Source organism: Bos indicus, chromosome 13, assembly GCF_029378745.1.
Source record: "Bos indicus isolate NIAB-ARS_2022 breed Sahiwal x Tharparkar chromosome 13, NIAB-ARS_B.indTharparkar_mat_pri_1.0, whole genome shotgun sequence".
NCBI lineage: Eukaryota > Metazoa > Chordata > Mammalia > Artiodactyla > Bovidae > Bos > Bos indicus.
Genome location: NC_091772.1, coordinates 81,957,705 through 81,982,343, shown reverse-complemented (window position 1 = coordinate 81,982,343; position 24,639 = coordinate 81,957,705). Strand labels below are relative to the sequence as shown.

Below are 24,639 nucleotides of genomic sequence, written 5' to 3'. Positions count from 1 at the left end.
CGAACAAAGCTAGTGGAGGTGATGGAATTCCAGTTGAGCTATTTCAAATCCTGAAAGATGATGCCATGAAAGTGCTGCACTCAATATGCCAGCAAATTTGGAAAACTCAGCAGTGGCCACAGGACTGGAAAAGGTCAGTTTTCATTCCAATCCCAAAGAAAGGCAACACCAAAGAATGCTCAAACTACCACACAATTGCACTCATCTCACACGCTAGTAAAGTAATGCTCAAAATTCTCCAAGCCAGGCTTCAGCAATACATGAACCGTGAACTTCCAGATGTTCAAGCTGGTTTTAGAAAAGGCAGAGGAACCAGAGATCAAATTGCCAACATCTGCTGGATCATCGAAAAAGCAAGAGAGTTCCAGAAAAATATCTATTTCTGCTTTCTTAACTATGCCAAAGCCTTTGACTGTGTGGATCACAAGAAACTGTGGAAAATTCTGAAAGAGATGGGAATACCAGACCACCTGACCTGCCTCTTGAGAAACCTATATGCAGGTCAAGAAGCAACAGTTAGAACTGGCCATGGAACAACAGACTGGTTCCAAATAGGAAAAGGAGTACATCAAGGCTGTATATTGTCACCCTGCTTATTTAACTTATATACAGAGTACATCATGAGAAATGCTGGGCTGGAAGAAGCATAAGCTGGAATCAAGATTGCCGGGAGAAATATCAATAACCTCAGATATGCAGATGACACCACCCTTATGGCAGAAAGTGCAGAGGAACTAAAAAGCCTCTTGATGAAAGTGAAAGTGGAGAGTGAAAAAGTTGGCTTACAGCTCAACATTCAGAAAACGAAGATCATGGCATCTGGTCCCATCACTTCATGGGAAATAGATGGGGAAACAGTGGAAACAGTGTCAGACTTTATTTTGGGGGGCTCCAAAATCACTGCAGATGGTGACTGCAGCCATGAAATTAAAAGACGCTTACTCCTTGGAAGGAAAGTTATGACCAACCTAGATGGCATATTCAAAAGCAGAGACATTACTTTGCCAACTAAGGTCCGTCTAGTCAAGGCTCTGGTTTTTCCAGTGGTCATGTATGGATGTGAGAGTTGGACTGTGAAGAAAGCTGAGGGCCGAAGAATTGATGCTTTCGAACTGTGGTGTTGGAGAAGACTCTTGAGAGTCCCTTGGCTGTAAGGAGATCCAACCAGTCCATTCTGAAGGAGATCAGCCCTGGGATTTCTTTGGAAGGAATGATGCTAAAGCTGAAACTCCAGTACTTTGGCCACCTCATGTGAAGAGTTGAATCATTGGAAAAGACTCTGATGCTGGGAGGGATTGGGGGCAGGAGGAGAAGGGGACGACAGAGGATGAGATGGCTGGATGGCATCACTGATTCGATGGATGTGAGTCTGAGTGAACCCCAGGAGTTGGTGATGGACAGGGAGGCCTGGCGTGCTGCGATTCATGGGGTTGCAAAGAGCTGGACACGACTGAGTGACTGAATGAACTGAACTGAGCCTGTAATTAATTAATAAAAATAATTGAAAAAATACTGAATCAATATGCAATAAGTATTGCATATTCCCTACACTTCAATAAATAAATAAAGTGAGGTTAATTAACAAAAGAGAAAAGAGAAAGCAAGCTTCCCAAACCCAGGGCCAGCATACTTCCCACCATGCGATTTGCCTTGGTCTCGAAAATAACAGTTGACCATCATTCTACTTAGATTTCCTCCCAATTGTTATGCACACCAAACAAGTAAAAGTATGCACAGAAACTCTCACCCCTTCTGCTCCGTGTGGGCTGTTTGCATTTGCTGAGTGAGAACAATAAACCAGTATTTAACGGGAAGGTCAGGAACTAAATGTAAAGTCACTGGAGCCCCACATTTAAACTTACTGATGCATGTCAATTATTTCTCATTAAAACTGGAAAGAAAGAAAAAATAAAGTCACTGGAGTCTTAATATTGCTACAATTACAGTTAATCAAGTTCACAGCCATTTCTGACAGCTCTGGGCTTGAGGGGCACTTCACGAAAGAGGTAAAGACAGGAACAGAACGCCTCCGTCTGGGCATCAGTCACGTATTTATTTCCCAGTTTTTGTATGAGAGCACCTGTAGTCACCTTGCCAGTGAGCAAAGCGCCAAATTTTAAAATTGTACGGTCAATTTCCTTTTTAAAAACTGTAAAGAATCACATGTGTAAAACTGGTGTGGTCTTCTGCCCCCGTAATACTGTCTTTAAAAGTGAAAGTAAAGCGGCACTTCGCTCCACACACGCCCAGGTCTCCTGCAGGAGAGAGGGGTGTCTGCGCCGCGCCGTCCCTGCGCCGATCACACAGCCTCATGTACAGTGCTTCATGTCTTGTGGAAGCTGCTTTTTATTTGTATTCAAACAAACTCTGAAATCCGGTCATGGTGAGCTACTTATCGCCCTAGTACTTTTATTATCAAGATTCATAAATTACACAGCATTTAGATAAAAAATGCACATCTCAGAGTTACTCCAGCTTTTTATATGCCCCAGAGAGATTAATATTAAATGTATCAGATCTGAAAGAGTGAGGAGGGTGAATCGGCTACAGGAACTCATCAAGGGCTTGGAGGCTTAATGGAGATAATTCTTCCGTTTCAATGCTTTGAACTTTGGTTAATGATTATTATAGATGAAAGGGACTGGCTTACCACGTTCCCCAAAGATACACACATTAAATTCCACAGCCAGCAGGTAGGGGTCTGGGAGACAGGGCGAGCTTGTCCTCAAACGCCCTTGGCTTGTTCCGCATGCAAGGGGAATGTTCCCAGCGCACTCTGGTTCTGCAGGTGGGTCTGCTCTCAAAAGCCTTCCCAGTCCTGGCTTCCTCTGCCCCAGCACCATGCACTGCATTTCCTCCAATCAGAACTCTTCCTCCCAGTTTCAGACGCCTCAAGCCTCCCTGATGAGCTAAATGAAAGTGATGCCTGGACATCCACATCTATTCCCCGTCCTCTGTCGGTAACACCCGAATCTCTTCAATCAAGAGTTTCAAGAGCAGCTTCCCCGGTGGTCAGGTGGCTAAGACTCTGCACTCCCAATGCAGGGGCCGGATTCACCCCCTGCTCAGGACTAGAGCCCACACACCACACCTAAAGACCCCGCGTGCTACAACCAAGACACGACAAAACAGAAACAAAACAAATAAAGATCTTTGATATTTTTTTAAAAAAAAGTTTAAGAAGTGTCTGCTACGTTAGGCCCTGGTAAGGAGTCGAAGCAGATGTACCCCTGACTCCAAAATCTCTGCCCTTGGGAACCTTGTTTTTTGGTGGTATTGTAGTGAAGACAATAAGAAATAACTGAGCAATATGTATGCAGTATGATAAGAGCTAAAAACAAAGGGAGAGGGAGCGGGAGGGTGTCCAAGGACTTCATTTTAAATAACGAGGGCAGGTAAGGGGCTCGCTTAGTGGAGGAACTTGAAGGGTGACATGAACAAAGGAAAGATATGATTATGTGGATATTTGCAAGGAGAGCCTTCCAAGCAGAGGGAAGGGGAATTCAAAACAGGGGATGTGCTTGGCTGTCTTACGGAGAGTTCAGAGCCCAGGGTATCTGTCGCAGGGCCAAGCGGGGCTGGGGAAACTGCACACGTGAAGTTAAACAGGCGGCAGGAAGTCACACGTGTGACGGGTGGACCGTTATACCAACCTGACTGAGGGTTCTGCACCAGAGAATCATGATGCAATACGAGCATCTCAAATAGACTCCAGAGGGCTGGGAGTTAGGTAGCGTGGACCTAGGTAGAGTTAGTTAGGCCTGGACCACAGGGGTCTGTTGTTTATCACTCAGTCCTGTCTGACTCCTCGTGACCCCATGGACTGTAGCCCGCCAGGCTCCTCTGTCCATGCAGATTTCCAGGCAAGAGCACTGGAACCACTTGCCATTTCCTCCTCCAGGGGATCTTCTCAACCCAGGGATTGAACCCGGGTCTCCCGCATTGTAAGCAGAAGCTTTACCCCCTGAGCCACCAGGGAAGATTCGATACTCCAAGAAGAATTTTTTAAAAACTGGAGCCATAATAGGTGAAAACTGGAAAAAAACTAAGTATCTATCAACAATAAAATGGGCGGCCTCCCTGGTGGTCCAGTGGTTAAGAATCCACCTTGCAACGCAAGGGACACTGGTTTGATCCCTGGTGGCTCCCACGTGCACGGAGCAACTAAGCCGGTAGCCCACAACGACCTGAGACACCGCTCCTGAGCCTGCAAGCCGCAACTCCCGAGCCCAAGGGCCGCAACTCCTGAAACCCAGAGCCCACGCTCCACAAGAAGAGGAGCCACAGCAACGACAAGCTCACGCACGGCAACGAGAGGAGCCCCGCCCAGGACCAGAGACAGCCTGCGTGCAGCAGCAGAGACCCACCGCAGCCAAAACACATCATAAATAAACAAACCAAAAAAAACAAAACAATAAAATGAATAAGCTACAAAAGAAACAAGTAACAACAACCAAAAAAGAAAACAATGAGCAAGCAGTTACCACTTTAGAGATGTTACATTCTTGGGAAAAGTAACTTTTGTAAAGTGGTTAAAAAAGCAAGACAAGTTTTCAGACTCAAAGAACGTGAGTTCCCTAGTTACGAACAGACTCGTGGAAAGCTACAATAATCGAGTCTTACCTTATGATAACACCTAAAATAGGCGGCACGCTCATCAGAAAATTTCTCCAGTCTCTTTGGACCTTTGCTGGACGCTTTCTTGAATACTAACCAACATCGTTGATAAATCTGGAAGTGAATACAAAGACAGCACTCAGCATCACAGCCGACTCAGATATTACTGGCATTTGCATTTAAATGTTTTCTTTTTGATGTTTTCGCCTGTAAAATATTCATAAACCGTAAATGTGATGTTGCTTTGGGAAAACAAAATTTTAAAACCCCAAACTGTTTCCACAATGGGTGTATTATGCCGTTCAGAAAAATCACTGGAATCAAAAGAAAATAAGTATTTAGAGGCACATATCTTCATTCTTTGACAACATTTCAGAAGAAGTCCCAGAGATAAAAACCCCAAATCAGCACAAACAAGACAAGCTTTCACGGCACGTGCCCTAATTCCAAACGCCATTACTTATGGAGATCACAGCCTGAGACACGCCAAAGGCGTGAAGACCTAGGAAGGGACAGCCCCTGCGTGTCATGGGACGTTCCTCATACCCGATGGTCAGGAGCTGGGCCAGACAGCAGACTAGCTAATAAATGCAGATGAACACCAACCACATTCTCCTTCAGAAAATTCAACCCGGAGACTCAAAGATTATTGCCAGGCTGGGGTGCAGTCCGAGTTAATACTGCAACATATTAAGGGTCATAAAAACATGGAGACAAAAGTGGAGAAGTAATTCAGTGGACAGAGGGTGGCCTTTTAAACAAACGGTGCTCAAAACACTGAATGCCTGTGCTTAGTCACTCAGTCGTGTCCGACTCTTTGCAAACCCAAGAACTGCAGTCAGCCAGGCTCCTCTATCCACCGAATTTTCCAGGCAAGAATACTGGAGTGGGTTGCCATGCCCTCCTCCAGGGGATCTTCCCAACCCAGGGATTGAACCTAGGTCTCCTGCATTGCAGGCGGATTCTTCACCATCTGAGCCACCAGGGAAGCCCAAAAAACTGAATATCCATAGGGAATTAAAAAAAAAAAAACCTTGACCCAAAAGACTCATACAAAATTAACTCAAAATGGACTCAAATATTTAAAAAAGTATATACATATATATATATATCACATATATATATATGCTTAGGGAGGAAAAAGGAAATGTTTGGGAACACGGTCTGAGTGAAGAGTTCTTAGACCTCAGGTTGCTATTGTTTACTCCCTAAGTTGCATCTGACTCTCTGTGACCCCATGGAGCCCGCCAGGCTCCTCTATCCATGGAATTTTCCAGGCAAGAATACTGGAGTGGATTGCCACTTCCTCCTCTAAAGAATCTTCCTGACCCAGGAATGGAACCCGGGTCTCCTGCATTGCAAGTGGGTTCTTTACCACTGAGCCACCAGGGAAGCCCTAGCTCAGTTCAGTTCAGTTCAGTCACTCAGTCGTGTCTGCCTCTTTGCAACCCCATGAATCGCAGCACGCCAGGCCTCCCTGTCCATCACCAACTCCCAGAGTTCACTCAGACTCATGGCCATCGAGTCGGTGATGCCATCCAGCCATCTCATACTCTGTCATCCCCTTCTCCTCCTGCCCCCAATCCCTCTCAGCATCAGAGTCTTTTCCAAGGAGTCAACTCTTCGCATGAGGTGGCCAAAGTACTGGAGTTTCAGCTTTAGCATCATTCCTTCCAAAGAACACCCAGGACTGACCTCATGTCAAAATCTTAATCCATAAGAAAATGTTGCCACATGTAACTCACCAAAATTTAAAACTTTGGCTAGGTGAAAAATTCTGCTGATAGAATGAAAAGACAAGCTGGGGGGGAAAAAATGTGCAAACCATATATCTGACATAGGCTCAGTATCTGGAATACACAGAGTCCTCAGATTTCAACATTAAAAAAGCACACCATCCATTTATAAAGTGGACCACAGACATTTCACCAAAGACAGCACACAGGTGATCGAGAGGCACATGAGGAAGAGCTCGCCGTCATTAACCTTCAGGGAAATGCAAATTAAAACCACAGCGAAACACTGCAAACCAATGAAATGTGTGAATCACGACCACAAACATTAAGACCACGATGAAGCACATGCCTACCAGGCTGGCTCAAATAACAGTAATACCACCAAACGCTGGCAAGGATGCCAATCAACTGGATCGCTTTCGCACTGCTGCCGGGAATATAAAATGTCCAACTCTGAAACACAGGTTGGCAATTCCTTAAAGAACTAAGCAAGCAGCACAGGACTTAGAACTGTACTCTTAGGAATCCAGGCCGGAGAAACGCAAACTCCCCGCACACAAAACACATGAACATGAATGCTCACAGCAGCTGCATTTGTGCCAGGGCCAACTGCACACAACCCGTCTATTCTCCACCGGGGAAACAGCTAGACGACTCGGGGAACAGTCCCATCATGGAACACCACTCAGCTACAAAAACAACTTGAACGCGTCTTCAGAGAATAATGCTGCCTGAGGCGGGGCGGGGGGGGGGGGGGGGGGGGGGCACGGAGCCAGACCCAAAGGCCACGTACTGTATGGCCGCATTAAGGGCAAGTATAGCAATGGAAATCAGATGAGTGGTTATCAGGGGTGAGGGCTGTGTGAAGAGGGAGCAGAAGGGAGGAGGGGTGCCTATAGGTGACAGGTGGGTCCCGGCAGCGATGAAACTGCCCTGTATCCTGACTACGAATACTATCGTCTTGGGTACAGTGCATTGCTGGGGACCTCCCTGAGGGTCCAGTGGTTAAGAATCCGCCTTGAAATGCAGGGGACGCAGACTCGATCCGTGGTCGGGGAGCTAAGATCACACAGGTCTAGGGTCGAGTACACGCCCATGCACCGCATCTACTGAGCCCGAGCACCAAACCAGAGAGTCCATTTACCTGCTGCAACTAAGACTCGGCCAAATAAAAATTAAATACATGAATCTAAAAAATACTGCGTTGTTTCAAAGATATTACCACCAGGGAAACTGGTTAAAGAACACAGGATCTTTGTGTAATATTTCTTACAACCAAAAGTGAATCTACAATTATCTTAAAACAAAACACTTATAAATTTTTAACAGAAAAGTGCAGAGATATGTAACCAAGATCTCAAAAATTACAGCCTAATCTAAAAACAGTTACCTGCTTCTTTTGCTATCAAACTGAAGTCTAATTAACCACTAGACTAAGTAACTTTAGAAAACTAAATGGCAAGAGTCATCGGTAAGAGTTCAAACACCAAATCCTTTTCAGGATGGAGAATCAGCCATGGAGATTAACACGTGGAGGGCTGTGGCTGGCAAATAGAAAACTTACCAATATCTCACTGGTGTCTGAATAACAGATGAGATCACTGGCTTCCTTAAAACCTAACCACCAGAAAGAGGACGATAATTACAGCGGCAATGACTGTCACTCTGATTGTTCAAATAAAAGACGTGGAAAACAGGTTTCTCGACGTCATTCTATCATCGGCAGCTCCTCTCTTCTGGACACGGCCATGCAAATGTGTTAGAGACAGCATGCTAAGGTATGCAAGAAACATGCATACTACGGGAAAAAATATTTTCATCAAAGAGGACATTTTATATTTCCAAATTATGCTGTAACTTTTAGGCCCAGTCTTGAATGACAGCATTTCTACTTTAAAACAAAGTTATTCATTTTCTTCAGGATCAAACCACATTTGTCTGGCTTCTGTCTGAAGTCTGTCACACGCAAGCTAAAGATTCCTCAATTTAAGCAGGCCTGATGACTTCCATCTTCGATTCATCCACATTACTCTTGGAGGATTTTTGTTTTTCTTTTGTTTTATTAAGTAGTAAGAGCAACAGTGAAGGGTTATAATCAAATAACCGCCAAAGCACTATTGTATAGATTCACATTTATACAACATAAATAAATTTGTAAAATAAATGGATACACATTCTGTATTGTTCGCTGCTGCTGCTGCTGTGCTGCGCTCAGTCGCGTCCGACTCTCTGCGACCCCGTGGACTGTAGCCCACCAGGCTCCTCTGTCCATGGGGTTCTCCAGGCAAGAATACTGGAGTGGGTTGCCATGCCCTCCTCCAGGGATCTTCCTGACCCGGGCATGGAACCCAAGTTTCCTGCATTGCAGGCAGATTCTTCACCACTAAGTCACCTGGGTATCCAGGCTGTATTGTACAAATATTGTTTATAATGACTGGCTGGAAAGTCACCCTGGAACAGATTAAAACATGCTGGATCATCAGGAGATAAGGAAAATTCCAACACTAGGTTTATGAAAAGAGGGAGTTGAGTGATTCTCAAGCAGTGGTCCAGCCTCACTCAAGATAATTGTTAATTATGCAGATTCCTAGAGATTAGCCAAGGTCAACTGCATCAGAATGGGGCCAGACAAATTGGCTGTTTACCACATTCCCCAGGAATTTTGCTTGCTAATTTGCAAACCAATGCATGAATATTCATAAAGACTTGCAGACAACTCAGTGCTCCCCGGAGGGATGGCCAACAAAGACTCCTCTGGCAACTGCTCCGCCCACAGTGAGGGCCTCTGAGGGTGTGATATCCGGTGAGGACCGTGACCTGGGGCATGGAGGGGCGGGAGATGCTGTCTTGAGACCCAGTGACGGTGACAGTGAAGTCGGCTGAACCACAGCAAACCCGTTTCACCTGCCCTACACTCTTAGTCTCAAGAACAGAACAGCCACCAAGTACCAGAGAATTACAGACTTTTGCTCCATGTCTCAGCATCGGTGACAGGGGACAAGGCAGGAGGACTCACTGAGGACGGGGATGCGTGGGGACGAGCTGGGGTGACTGGCGCGCGTCAAAGGGCGACAGCTTGAGAATCATCTCACTTGCTTACTGGCAGAGGGCAGCGTTTCCTTCGTCGATTAATTCTTCCAATGATCTCCTTCATAGCACATCTATGGCCCATCTATAGTCGTTTTTAGTTAACATTTTTCTTTCAACTGATTTTTTTAACTGAAGCTTTTTTATCCCAACTGTGACAGCAAAGTGTAGTTTCATGGGACAAGAAGCGTAGGTAATCCTAATGATTAGCCTGCATGCTAAGTCACATCCACTGGGTCCCTATGGACCCCCTGGACTGTGACCCGACAGGCTCCCTTGTCCGCAGATTCTCCAGGCAAGAACACTGGGCGGGTTGCCATGCCCTCCTCCAGGGGATCTTCCCAACCAGGGGATCAAACCCGAGTCTCTCACGTCTCCTACGCTGGCAAGCGGGTTCTTTACCGCTAGCACCACTCTTAAGATAATTTGACGACAGAATAACTTTATGTTGAAATATCTCACCTGCTATACATTAGGGTTCTTCGTTCTCAGCACAACTGGCATTTAAGACAGTTATGTTTTTAGTTGGGGCGGGGGCGCTGTGCATCGTGGGATGTTTCAGAGCCTCTTTGGGCTTCATCAACTGAATGCAGGAAGCACGCTTCTCCTACTCCATTGACACTGCTGAGTGTCCCCTGGCGGGTGGTGAGGGGTGTAAAGTCAGAAGCACTATTCTAGATGAATTCACACTGATCTGAGATTGCAGAGTTGAAGAATATCCTCAAAGTCCTGGACTCGGACAAGCCGATCCACACAAGCCACTGTCGAAGCGACAACAGACACTGCGTCACAGGTTCTGACCACCCACGGAGGGATGGCCACCCACCCCAGCATTCTTGCCGGGGAAAAGTTCCCGTGGACAGAGGAGCCTGGCGGTCCATGTGGGCGCACAGAGTCGGACACGACTTAGTGACTCAACAACAACAATTCTACAGCAGGAAGGTGTATTTGGGGGGTGGGGCAGGGGAGTGAAGGTAAGTTAGGACTGTTTTCTGTTCTGCCAGAATCTAATTTCTATAATCGCATCAATTTTCCCTCTTCTCCAGGCAACTCCAGAAGTTGGTGATGGACAGGGAGGCCTGGTGTGCTGCAGTCCATGGGGTCGCAAACTGAACTGAGCGACTGAACTGAACTGAACTGAACCAGGCATCTCTCCACCCCAGCCATATCATGTATCCTCATCATATATAAGCCTCATTTCTCACATTCTAGTCCTATTTTTATTTATTCTCTAAAACAAGTCAAATATTCTCTTTGTCTGGGGAGTTAATATCAATACCAAGCATTAGCCGAAAACTTTCTGCATGCAGAATGCTAATTCCTTTTTGTGCATTATCTCAACTAACCTACCCACAGCCCCATAAAACAGAGGCTATCATTCTTCCCATTTCACAACGAGGAAATAGACCTTAGTGAGGTTCCTCACTGGGTGTTAGTTACTCAAGAGCATGAAACTAGAGAGACAAGCCAGTATTCCAACCTTGGTTTGCCTGATTCTGGAGAAAAAGCTCTTAACCATTCCTCCAGGATTTTCCCAGAAAAGCTGGTCTCCTAGAGACATTCAAACTTCTGCTGAGGGTCGAGCCGTCTGTTAGAAGTTGATTTTCATGCTTATCATAATCTATAAAGAGACATTTAGTTGTAACCATATGCTCTTTCATCTGGACAACGACTTTACCGTCTAGCTATTTCAGTGTGACATTTGCATTTGTGATTTTAAGTTCCCTGGCACCAAGCGTTGGCCAAGAGTGAAAATTTTAATGGAGTATCTCTGCAATTGGGGTCTGAAGACCCTATCCCGGAATTGCAAGCCCAGCAGTTTGTAAGATGTGTTTTCTTTTTAAAGAACTCCACCCTCTCCTTAAGTGACAAAGTATTCAGGATCCCTGACCGCAGCTCAGAAACTCAACTGTGCCAAATATTTCTGATTATATGGTAAGTGTCTCACGCAAGCTCTGGGTTTTCCATAGCCTTCCTTCCCTGTCTAACCTGTGGTTGCTCGCTCTAACCGAGCAACTGTAACCGGTTACAGCTGCAGAAAACCAGCGTCCTGGCTCCCGGCTGCCTGGATGCGAGCAGTCAGCACCCAGCCCCCCACTGTGGCCCCGGCGCCCGGCCGCAGTGACCCACGGCCCACCCAGTCCTGGGCCTGCGATGGACGAGCACCAATCCAAGGGCAAGCCGACAGCCACAGGCACAGCACTGGGTGATGCAGCCTGTCTGTCTGCCACGGTCTCCAAATAATCCTTCCACAAAATGAGAATTCTGACCGAGAAGACGTCTGAGACCGAGGCAGTTATAACATTCTGGCCTAACGAAGGACTCTGTCGTTATGGGATTTCAGAAGGTGATAGAAAGTGAAAGTGAAAAGTGTCAGCCATTCAGTTGTGTCCTGCTCTTCGCGACCCCATAGGCTGCAGCCCGCTAGGCTTCTCTGCCCATGGAATGCTCCAGGGCATCTTCCCAACCCAGGGACTGAGCCCAGGTCTCCTGCCTTGCAGGCGGATTCCTACCGTCTGAGCCACAAGGCGACGGAGGAAGAGTAGGACTCTGTGCTTTCACTGAATTGTAACCGGTAGGTGCTACCAACTCCACTCACCAAAATAACGAGCTGGTTCGGAATTACATATTTTATGAGGAGAAGAAGTCACTTTAATGAGTAAACAGCATGACTCTGTGCCTGTCACTTATATGCACTTTCCATTTGTCAGGAAAGAATGTTAATTTGGGGAAGCTGCACAGTGGGTGCTGAGGTACATATTAAAATTCACTACAAAGAAAAATCCCAGCAAAAATGAGATAATTAATCATAAAATAAAATTTGTATAAAGAGGATTAAAAGTATTTCAAAAGCATCCACAGGCAATAAATTAGCTGTGCAAACCCTCTGTTGATGTCAAAGTAAATTAACACAACCTTTCCAGGGGAGAAATTATGCCTACCCTTTGACCTGAAAATACTATTTCTAGGAACTTTCCCCCTAAGGAAATAATTAAGGAAATATGCAAGCATATGGGAATAGGGCTCTTTGGCACAAAACTGAGAGTGCTCTAAATGTTCCAGGGACTGGCTTCATTAATTATGGCATATCTGTAAACTGGAAATTGCCATCATTAAAAACGATGCTGTAAGATAATAGTCATACCACAGGATGTGCTACTAAGTAAGTTATTAAGTAAGAAAAGTAGGTTGTCCCTGCTTTTTAATCTGTTTCTACTGTAATGTATACATTCAGTCCCCCCCACACACACACACACACCAGGGGGGAATGTATCCGTTTCCATGGAAAACTATGCATTCTCTAGGACACACACATCCGGTATCACCTGCTTCTGATTCTGAGGGAAACAGTCTACAACTCTAGACTGTAGATCACTGATAAAAATGTAAAATAACCATAAAGATGCAAATTCTATCCCCTTCAGAAGAGGCCTCACTGATTTCCCCGCCCCCATCTTGGAGCCCGCTCAGCCTCCTCTGGGCACACATTTCACTATGCTGCTTATATAAATGTGTGAGCTCGCTGGCTTCCCCTTAGAACTAGCTACAATATCCTGTGCTGCTCTCTCACTTAATGAGCTAATTAGAATCTTCAGCACGTGCTCTTTCTACATCTGTACGAAAGTCATGATATGAACAGTTAACTGTTTTGAAAACTAGTTTTAACACAATCCATCAGTCGATGAGTCCCGTGTATTTCACCTTCTGGCTGAACCTGGCGTGTCTTCCCCCGCCTCCCCCCGCAGGGACCACCACCCTAATCTGAGCACCACCTCCTGAGCTCCAGAGTTCCCTGCTTTCACTCTTGCCGCGTTTCAGTTCATTTCCCGCAGTACCTCTGGAGTGATCCTTAAAACCCTGATGTGACCACATCAACCCACTGCTGAACACATTTCTGAGGCTGCCTGTTGCCTTTGGGGTACAAACCCAAGTCTTAACGAGAGATTGTAGAACCTGCAAGAGCTGGCCCCACCCTACCTGTTTTGCCTTATTTTGTTGATTTCTTCATTTATATAGTCTGTACTTAGAACCATACACATACATTTTTAGTGGCGATCAAATAAGCAATACGAGGTTACTTGGAAAAATTCTCATGGAATCAGTATTCTGGTCATACATGAGGACCCTTCCCTTGTCAGACAAAAGTGACCAATGCAGAGTGGACGGCCAAAGGGAAAAGTGGTGGCTCCTCCTCTCCCCAGTGCTTTCTGTCCCCGGGCAGATCCACAAAGCAGGAGGAAGAGAAGTGAGAACAGGAGCCTGAAGAAGCCACACGCAGCTGCATGTCCTCATTCAACTTCTATTTTTAAGCAGCCTTGAAGAAAAAAGCCAAACAACGCTAAAGAAATGCTAGAGGATCTTGACTACTGGGTGGACATTCTATTCAAACAAAAAATTGGGGAGCTGATGTCACTCATGAATTCAGCAGCCCCCAACCTTTTTTGGCACCAGGAACCCATTTCGTGGAAAAGAATTTTTCCGCAGGCCACGGTGGAGGGGGGTGGTTTGGGATGATTCAAGAACACTACGTTTATTGGGCACTTTATTTCTAATCTAATGCTACGATTGATCTGAAGATACTGGTCCGCAGCAGGGAGGTTGGGGAACTCCTGCATGAATTCATCAACAAACACTTACTGAGTGCCTACCATGTGCCAGACACTGTTCAGGTACTAAGGACGGGGCTGCAAACAGAGTGGAGGAACCTGCTGCCTTCACTGGGCTTCCGGACGCGATATGATGACAAGAGACGTACGGGTACATCTGTGAGCGTATGTCTGGTAGTACACAGGCAATAACGGGTTATGTGGGCTTCCCTGGTGGCTCAGTGGGAAAGGATCTGCTTGCCAATGCAGGAGACGCACGTTCAGACAGAAACATGCCCTGGCATGAGGAGCCATCGGAATTCCAGAGAAGCCAGAGCTGGTGGAGGCGGGGAGGCTGTATGGGTCTAACTGCAAAGACTCTGACTTGTTCTCTGCATGCAATGGGAAGTGAGATGAAGGCTTCTGAATGAAAGTCGTATAATCCAATTTATGTTTAGTACGCGGCAGGGACTTGAAGGCAGAATCGAGGAATGTAGCTAGGAGGTTGCTGCTGCAATAAATCTCATGGTGCCCTGAGCCGGGATGGACGTGAGGAAGCAGAGGAGAAGGGGTCCAAGTCAGGATACATTCCGAGAGCAGAACCAACGAGACTCACTGATGAGGCTGGAGGTAAGGATGCAAGTAAGGACAGCCAGGGATGATTTCAAGATTTTTAGCTCAAGCAAGTAGAAGAATGGAGTTTATGTTAGTGAAGCAAGCAAGCCTGGGAGGGAACCAGAATCTGCAGCGAGAATGCAGAATCTGATGGTGGATATAAGGAGTCTGTTATGCCTGTTAAACACCTAAGTTTTATATATAAACATTCTATTATTAAACATAAGGACTAGTCAGCTATGTATATATTATACACATAAGCCTAAGATACAAGATTTTATTGTACTTTTTAAATAAACTGACAGCACCATCTTCCCTACAGGCTTATTGGCAGAATGGAATGAGTTAGTGCATTTAAAGGGCTTCTCCTGCCTGGGGGACCCTTTATAGAGGTCAGCAGCTCACACCATCCAGCCAGGAGGTGATCTGCCTGCAAACAAGGACAACACACACTCTAGCTCCTTCATTTACTCACTGTGAAGCCTGTGAAAGTCACTCAATCGTGTCCGACTGTTTGCAACCCCACGGACTCTAGCCCACCAGGCTCCTCCGTCCATGGGATTCTCCAGGCAAGAACACTGGAGTGGGTAGCCACTCCTTTCTCCGGGGGATCTTCCAAAACCAGGGACGGAACCTGGGTCTCCTGCACTACAGGCAGATTCTTTACTGTCTGAGCCGCCAGGGAAGACCATTTATTCATTAACTTCACAAATATTTCCTGAGCATCTACTATGCTCCAGGCCCTGTTCCAAGGACTGAAGAAATGACAGTCACTTTCTCTTGCGTGGAGTGAGGATAAATAGCAATAATAATACCAAGCACATATAATTAACATGAGGATTGAACCGGTTGACATTTATACACATCTCTGTGAACATCATGCAAGTTCTGGTTTTCGCTTCCTCATGTGCAGAGACAGACAACTCGGTCTCCCCGCCCCGAGCACGAGGCCCAGCACGTGGTCATTACAACCACGGACTGCATCTGCGGGACACCGTGGTTTGGTAGGATGTTCCCAACAAGTATTTGTTGAAGTTAAAAAAAGAAATGATGTCGTCGTGGCTTCCAAAAGTCTGTGAGTGGGCACCACACCAAAATCCCCGACACTGAGTTGCCATTTCTCAGCTTGGCTCTCCGCAGGCTGCCCGCTGCCCGCTGGCCAGACCTCCCCACCCACCACTGGAGCCCCAGCCTCCAAGTTCTGAGCTTCTCTAATGAGGGAGGAGAGAACATGCTGGAAGGCTCTTCCCCTTGCTGCTCAGGGGCTGCCTCCCCTCGTCCTCCAGGTCGCACGTGAAATTCCTCTGTCACTTCGCGACTGTTGTATAACCAGTCACCCTGGAGCTGAGAAGCTCAAGACAACAAGCCCGTTTCACCCCTGGTGAGCCTGACGGTGGATGGGGCTGCTCTGCTGGTCTCCCCTGGCTCCTTTAAGCAGGGCTCCTGCACAGGTGAGCGGTCAAGGCAGGGCGGTCTGGAGCTCGCCTGGGGTGACTGAGCTCTGCAACTGCGTGGCCTCAGATTCCCCGGGTTAGCTGGGGCGTGTTTCCACGGAGCGAGCAGGAGAATGGCTGGCACCGAGGGGCCTTCATGACCGAGGGACGGGGCGGGGAGCTCTGTCCCCAGTGATCCCGAGGGTGCAGCAGTGGGGTGGTCTCACTGCCACTGACCATCGGTGAAGATCCTGACCCCTGACACCACCCCCGTGGGGAAAGGGGTGAAGACCTCGTGACTGCGGGGCAGGGTGTAGGGACGCGGCCTCAGTCTCCATGACACCGCAGTGGGCGTGGCTAAGGACTGGCTGAGGGGAGAGGCTGGGCTCCCTGCCTGGCCTTCCAGGACACCCACCTGGGGACAGAGGACCCTGTTACAGTAAACATTCTTCTCTGACGGGATCATGTTGAGCCAAAGGTAACCGAGAAACGGCAGACACAGGACGAATCTCTCTGCCTTCCTCCTTTCTGCCTAAAAGTAAGGAATACATTTCTTTTTAACTGACATGCATTTACACGTGTATGGAGAAGGCAATGTCACCCCACTCCAGTCCTCTTGCCTGGAAAATCCCATGGATGGAGGAGCCTGGAAGGCTGCAGTCCTTGGGGTCTCGGAGAGTCGGACACGACTGAGCGACTTCACTTTCACTTTTCACTTTGATGCATTGGAGAAGGCAATGGCACCCCACTCCAGTACTCTTGCCTGGAAAATCCCATGGATGGAGGAGCCTGGAAGGCTGCAGTCCATGGGGTCACGGAGAGTCGGACACGACTGAGCGACTTCACTTTCACTTTTCACTTTGATGCACTGGAGAAGGAAATGGCAACCCACTCCAGTGTTCTTGCCTGGAGAATCCCAGGGATGGGGGAGCCTGTTGGGCTGCCATCTATGGGGTCACACAGAGTCAGACATGACTGAAGTGACTTCACTTATTTACACGTGTAAAGGGGCTTCACTCTCTTAAACCAGGAAGACAAGAGATGGCACCAAGATGAATCTATTTAACCAACCATACTGAACAATCTCTTCTACAGTAAAAATGTTGTAGTCATCTTCACGCAATTTACCACCCCGAGCTGCTCAAATTCCCTTTCCTTGTCTCGTCACTTCTCCATAACTCATAGCTCGCTGGTAAAACGGTGTATAAGATTCCAAACCTAAACTCAATATAGAGGGAATGCTCTAAACAGCTTTGCTCAAAGGTGAGACCACACAGGTATTATCAAGAGTCAAGGCGACGTAAGAAGTGGCCAGGAACTTTCCTGGGGTTCGGTGGTTGAGAATCCTCCTTGCAAGGCGGGGAACACGGGTTCAATCTCTGGTCAGGGAACTAAGATCCCACCTGCCGCAGAGCAACTAAGCCAGTGCACAGCAGCTACGGAGCCTTCCTGCTGCAGCTAGAGGGTCCGAGTGCCTCAGGAAGGATCCTGCAGGACGCCATGAAGATCCAGCGCACCACAACTCAGACCCAGTGCAGTCAAATAGCAAAAAAATAAGTATTTTTTAAAAAGAAATGGCCAAAGTCTTTTGTAACAGAGTATTTGGGTTTCTTTCTAGCGTCTTTCTTTCTTTCTTTGATACTTTGAGAGAGGGAGACATGAAAAATAAAAAGGACAGAAAGGAGAGAAAGAAGTTATGAATCTGGGCACTGCCTGGAAAATAACAGGCAGAACACAAATCTGAGTTGGGACAAATAAAGGACTTTTAGGAAGTGAAGTAACTAAAATAAAATCCCAAGCCTGCTTCTTTGGATTTTCACTTCTTTCTCTGTTTAGTCCCCAGAGATAAGAAGATATAAATAAAACTTGTACGCTTTGCGTCAGTTTAATTCACCATGCCCAGGTGCTTCACCTAAGAAGGTAGAGGGAAATGTTTTACTCACAGAAGCTCATAAGGATGGAAGTCTAGACTCCTTACTCAGCCTTTGCTGGCATGGAGGTGTGGGGGGGGGGGGGGCCCGGTCTATTCTGTGATTCTTGGCTGATATCAGAAGAGGTATTTTCTAAAAGTTTTCTGTGTTGCTCAGCCGAGCCTTTTCCAGGTCATCCTTGGATCAGAAAATTGGCGGGGGTGTGCGGGAAGAGGAGGTTCTCCCTGTGCCCACTGGCATTTCTCCCTGTGCCCACTGGCATTTCTCCCTGTACCCACTGGCATTTCTCCCTGTGCCCACTGGCATTTCTGATGTGCTGGCTTCTCCAGCATCACCTTTCAAATACATGAGACAAAACAAAAACCTACGGAGATGACCACTAAGTCGGTCCTCGAAAGCCAAGACCCGTGGGGATTTCCCTGCTGGTCCAGTGGTTAAGATTCTGTGCTTCCACTGCTGGGGGCGTGGGTCAGTCCCTGGCTGGGCTACTAAGATCCCACATGCCCTGGACACAGCCAAAAGGTTTTTAAAAAGCTGAGGTCTCTGGCCAGTCTGCCCTCTCTTCACCTTTCAGAGTCTTGTTAGTTTGATTTATATATAAAGTCCAGAGTTTATAGTTGTACTTAGCAAAGGAAATAGGGGAAAGTGTGTCTATTCACTTATCCCAGAAGGAGCAAGTAAATATTTGTATAGCCTCCACGTAAAACGCTTTTACAAGCCTCTGCTTGTGGCAAGTTTGCTGATAGTTCATCTCACAAGCCCAGAGTCAGGGCAGATGGAGACAGTCAGATTTCAAGGTAAAGGTCCTGGAAGTAACAGAGGCCGAGCATATACTCACGATCCATCATGATGTCACCTCCTCAGAAACACGTCCCGCCTACGAAATCTAACGCACTCTCCTCCCCCTCCTTGCAACTTTAGCGTCTGAAATCATCTTGCTCACTGATTTGTCTGCATATTTATGTTTTACCTTCCTCCCTAAAAAGCAAAAAAACCCATATTTTGTCTTACTTTGAATTCTCAGGACCTAAGAGAGTATAGGCTCTCATTCTTTTTAAATAATTGAGTGCATAAATGAATGAGCAAATTAAAAACATAGGAAAATCCATACTCAGCACTCATGAGCCTTCCACAATTTCATAAATGATGCCCTTAGACATCAAAGTACCTCAGAATGGACCTGACATTTCCAAAAAGCCTTAACATCTTTATACAAGACAGTATTAAAAAAAAATAAAACCTCAAAATATGTAGAGCACACATTCAAATTATACTGACAGACATGCTTTGAAAAGAAACAATTATAAAACCACATTTGTCCTTAAAAAGTGCATCCTGCAAAATGCCATTATCTATACCATGCAGAAAGGTTCTGGGGACCATTCGGCACATCTTTGTTTTTAAACATCAATGGGTTTTTGTTCTAAAACCACAGACCCTCAAGATGACTAAAATTCCCTAGAGACTAAAGCAAATATTTTCCTATTTTTAGAAACAGGCTCTAACCAAGCTGGAGAGACATTTGCCATGACAAAAAAAAATTTTTTTTTAATTCCCAATTAGAGAGTTTTCATTAGAAATGCTACTTCTGAAGCTGAGCTACTGTCATGATTTCAGAAGGAAACATTTCAGCATGGCTGGCTCTCCAAACTTCCCCACGACGGGGACACAGCACTGAGGAAAAGCCATTCCAGGAGAGGGCTCAGTACAGCACGTTAGAATGTCACTCTCTAAGAAAGGAAGAGAAACGAATCCCATGGTTGAGAAAGCACTCTTGAAACCCACACACCTGGAACAGATGTTGCCAGAAAGGGGCAGAAGGATGAAGAATAAGGGTCACGTAAAAACGTCTCAGCCAGGAATCCAAGGGGGGAAACCGGGGTGGCCACAGAGGAAACCGTTTCAGCTCATCAGGGCTAATTTACAGCAAAGAGGCAAATTTTCAGAAATGATTCTTGTTGTGAAGAGACGTGATATTGACCGCACCAGAAAGATGGGTTGGTTGGTTGTTTGCTTTGAGAGTTTTTTTTTTTTAATTAGTTAATTGATTTACTTCTGGCTGTGCTGGGTCTTCAGCACTGCTTGGGTTTCTCTCCAGCTGCGTGAGCGAGGGCTGCTCTCTAGGACGTGCAGGCTTCTCTAGCTGTGGCTCCCGGGCTCCAGAGCACAGGCTCAGTAGTTGTGGCGCAAGAGCTTACTTGCTTCAAGGCATGAAGCAGATCCGGGTCTGAACCCAGGTCTCCTACACTGGCAGGCGGATTCTTTACCACTGAGCCATCAAGGGAGCCCTGTTTATATTGATTTAATTACAGACTGTTAGGAAAAAGTGTCTACATATCAGATTATTAAAATGTCATGAAATGGCCTTTTGCTCTGTACCGTCCAGCTTAAAAAGCCAACCTACGTCTGAACGACAGAGGCCTGTAGGTGATGATTAGATCGGTGTGATTAGATCAGTGGTGCTCAACTCCAGCAAGTGCATCCCCAGGGGACATGTGACGGCATCTGGAAGCAAATCTACTTGGCACAGCTGGGAAGATGCTGAGCAGTGCCTGGGGGTGGAGGCCAGAGATGCCGAATCTTACAGTGCCAGGGCCGGCCCCCACTGAAAGGAGCTGCTGCTAAGTCACTTCAGTTGTGTCCGACTCTGTGCGACCCCATAGACGGCAGCCCACCAGGCTCCCTCGTTCCTGGGATTCTCCAGGCAAGAACACTGGAGTGGGTTGCCATTTTCCTTCTCCAATGCATGAAAGTGAAAAGTAAAAATGAAGTTGCTCAGTCATGTCCGACCCTCAGCGACCCCATGGACTGCAGCCTTCCAGGCTCCTCCGTCCATGGGATTTTCCAGGCAAGAGTACTGGAGTGGGGTGCCATTGCCTTCTCCGCTGAAAGGAGTTATCTGGCCCTAAAATGTCTATAGTGTTGAAGGTGAGAAAAAGAAGACATCAGGTAAACAGCCTTCTCAAAATTAAAGCCTTTATCCCAGATCTAGAAGGACTCATTGACCAAAGTTAAGTCTGTCTGATGAATTATAAAGTGCTCTGAAAGCAAGTGTTGTCACGTTGAAAACCAAACGTCAAGATGCCCAAACATTTCTGTTAAAGTGATAGGATGTGTTAGGGTCAGGTAGACACAGATCCTGACAAGCTGAGACATGCCCGCAGTCCCAGGACGACGTGTTTCAGACTTCAAAGGATTTCTGAAGTCAGGTGGCAGTAATTAGTGCTGGGCCAGGAGGGCTGGATAGAGGCAGAGGAGCTGCCACTCAGACTGCAGGGCTCCGAGCCTCCTGGCACCCTGCTCAGACGTGAGCCTTGCTAGAAAAGTCACTGCCGACCAAGGTAGAGAAAACATGCGAAAAAGTGGCACGGCGAAGATCAATCAGGAGGAAAAGAAACACGCAAAGGCTGTGAACAGTGGCAGTCCCTGAACGTGAAGCCTCAAGTCAACTCGTAAGTTGGCACCCAGGCTGGACACACACCCTACAGGCTTCTGCACTACCGGGCTCCTTCCTTTGCCAGGACCATCCCCACCTTCTTTCCGGCACCTCAGGGGAGCGCCTCTGTGTGTGTCAACCCTCCCATTTCACACCCTCCAACATCCATCCTTAGCTTCCACGTGTCACGTTAATTCCTCCAGAAAATCGTCACTTCCCGTCATCCCCAGCATCAAACCAATATACATACAGACCATGCAAAGAAGCATACGCCGCAGAAGTCGGGAGCACAGCCTCAAGAGACCTCCCTGGCGGTACAGTGGTTACAAATCCGCCTTGCAATGCCAGGGACGTGGGTTCGATTCCTGGTCTGGGAACTAGGATCCTACATGCTGTGGGGCGACTAAGCCTGCGCACTGCGGCCACTGAGCCCACGCTCCCGAGCCCACGCACCACGGGGAAGACAGACGACCCATGAGCACCCCCGAACCCCACCTGAGACGATGCAGCCAAGTCACAGCAAAGCACACGAAGATGAAAGCCAGCCTACCTAGGCTCAAGGGTGATCGCAAAATGCACATGTTGTGTGACTTTGGGCAAGCTGTTAAACCCTCTGTGTCTTCATGGGACAACTAATTGTCACAGGACTCATCCCAGAGGATCCTGAGTTCCTGCATTTAAAGCACCTTGGAACAATGGCTGGCACATAATAAACCTTTAATCAACGACAGACACTCTGAGTAGAGACTTTGTCTATATTCTTCCTTGCTTTATTTTCAGCTCTAGCACAGTGCTGGCCGTATTGTAGGAACTCAGTAAACAATTGCCAGATAAATGAATTGCCAGAGGACCTTCCACCATTATAAACAAACTATACTTCATGGTAAGTATTTAACCGTCTCTTTTTTTCTAGACTGTAAGTCCTGAGAGGGGCAGTGCTTGCTTTATGCACTGCTCTAATTACTGGATCGTGGTGAACACACATCAAAATAGTTCCTAAATGAAACAAAGAAATGAATCTATGTCTAACTTCAAGAATAAATACAATCGAATTATCCCCATTATCTTATAATAACCTATAATGGAATATAGGCCTTCCCAGTTGGCGCTAGTGGTAAAGAACCCGCCTGCCAATGCAGGAGACTTAAGACATGCGGGTTCGACTCCTGGGTGGGGAAGATCCCCTGGAGGAGGGCACGGTAACCCACTCCAGTATTCTTGCCCGGAGAATCCCATGGACACAGGAGCCTGGGGACTATGGTCCATAGGGTCAGAAAGAGTCCCACAGGACTGAAGTCGGACACGACTCAGCAGCAGCATAATGGAATATAATCTGTCAAAAACTCAAACTGCTAAACTGAACATCTGGAACTAGCACAATATTATAAATCGATTATACTTCAATAAAGTAAAACAAAGAATAAGTAAGACAGTAGAGTCAACAGCATTCATATTTTGCTTTCCTATAAACTTGTCTCTAAGTCTTACTGGAAATGCTTTTGCTTTTACAAAGGATATGAAGAAAGGGGAGCTTTTCCACTAGAAATTAACTGGAAACCAGCTCCCCCAAGACTTCATCTCCAATAGTAACATGTGGCAGCAAGAGGTTCAGCTTTCATCCCACTTGTACCCAAGGCCAACAGGAAGCTGCATAGAAAGCTGCTGAACATTAAAAGAGCCTGGAACAGCATTCTCACTCCGATTAGTTACGAAATGAGGCAAAGCTGGTGACGTCTCTACAATATCAACTACAATATCAACTTTTCCTTAGGTGTCCTAACTATAATAGATTCCACTCAGACTCATCCAAAATCTAACAGCTTCCCTGCCTTATAAGCCAGGTTCTATTACAGTTTCAGTCTTCTGGAGCTCTGAGATCCTACAATTAGAATCAACACTGGTTCAAGACTCATCCGAATAAGAATTTTAAGATTCAATGTAATGCTTTTCCAATCCTACAAGATGAGCAAAAATAAAGACACTAACATAAAAACCCATAATACAATTTCACAGACTGATAATGCTGGACCACAAAGTTGGCTCTAAGCAAGTGATAAATTAGACACCTGATGAATTATGAGTCACGTTCTCTGTAAGACGAAAACAAAACAACTGCTGAGTAAAGTCAGAACAATTCTTTACACTCGGCCCAGAGATAAATGTTTCCCCAGGGTCTTTATAACAGATGGAGTACAATTTGGACACTCTCCACGGAGGGCAATTTCACAAGATCTTTCCCCAAACTGGACACATCCTTTGACTCAGCAATTCCACTTGCAAAGATTTACTTTACCCTCATACGCTTGCACGTGTGAAATAACGGCTGTGTAAGAGTACTCACTGTGGCACTATTTGTAAAAGCAAGCCAAAGATTTGAAACACCAGAACACCATGAGGGAGCTGGTAGAGTAAAGGAGAATCCCAGGGACGGGGAAGCCTGGTGGGCTGCCGTCTATGGGGTCGCACAGAGTCGGACACGACTGAAGCGACTTCACTTTCCCTTTTCACTTTCATGCATTGGAGAAGGAAATGGCACCCCACTCCAGTGTTCTTGCCTGGAGAATCCCAGGGACGGCGGAGCCTGGTGGGCTGCTGTCTATGGGGTCGCACAGAGTTGGACACGACTGAAGCAACTTCACTTTCCCTTTTCACTTTCATGCACTGGAGAAGGAAATGGCAGCCCACTCCAGTGTTCTTGCCTGGAGAATCCCAGGGACGGGGGAGCCTGGTGGCTGCCGTCTATGGGGCCACACAGAGTCGGACACGACTGAAGGGACTTAGCAACAGCAGCAGCAGCAGGGTAAAACACAAATGCCAGCTGTTAATAAGACGGAGACAACCAGACACCCACTGAAATGACTGTCTGCTCCAAAAGTGACTGCTGAGCGAAAAAGCCGAGTGCGTACCTAGAAGAAATGAACACATGTGTCCACACAGACACTTGCACGTGAATGTTCCCAGCAACATTATTCACAACAGTCACAAGGCAGAAACCATCAAATGCCCATCAACTGAAGAGAAAAAAATGTGGTGTACCTATACAGCAGAATATTATTCAACCAAGAAAGAAGTTCTGATATCTGTCACAACATGGATGAAGCTTGAAAACATTTTACTAAGTGAAAGAAGCCAGACACAGAAGATCACATATTGCATTAATTTCGTTTGCATGAAATGTCCAAGAGGCAAACCCATAGA

At 46.6% G+C, this 24,639-nt stretch overlaps 1 protein-coding gene across 2 annotated transcripts in view; it reads right to left on the bottom strand.

Moving 5' to 3' along the window:
- Positions 1-24,639, bottom strand: part of DOK5 (docking protein 5) — a 151,328-nt gene that overhangs the window by 76,991 nt on the left and 49,698 nt on the right. The window contains exon 2 of one of the 2 annotated variants that reach the window (XM_070801919.1): positions 4,624-4,731. The exons of the other annotated variant lie outside the window; for it this stretch is intronic. Coding sequence (XP_070658020.1) covers positions 4,624-4,731 — 108 coding nt within the window. The remainder of the gene's footprint in view (positions 1-4,623; positions 4,732-24,639) is intronic. 2 annotated transcript variants of the gene reach the window in all.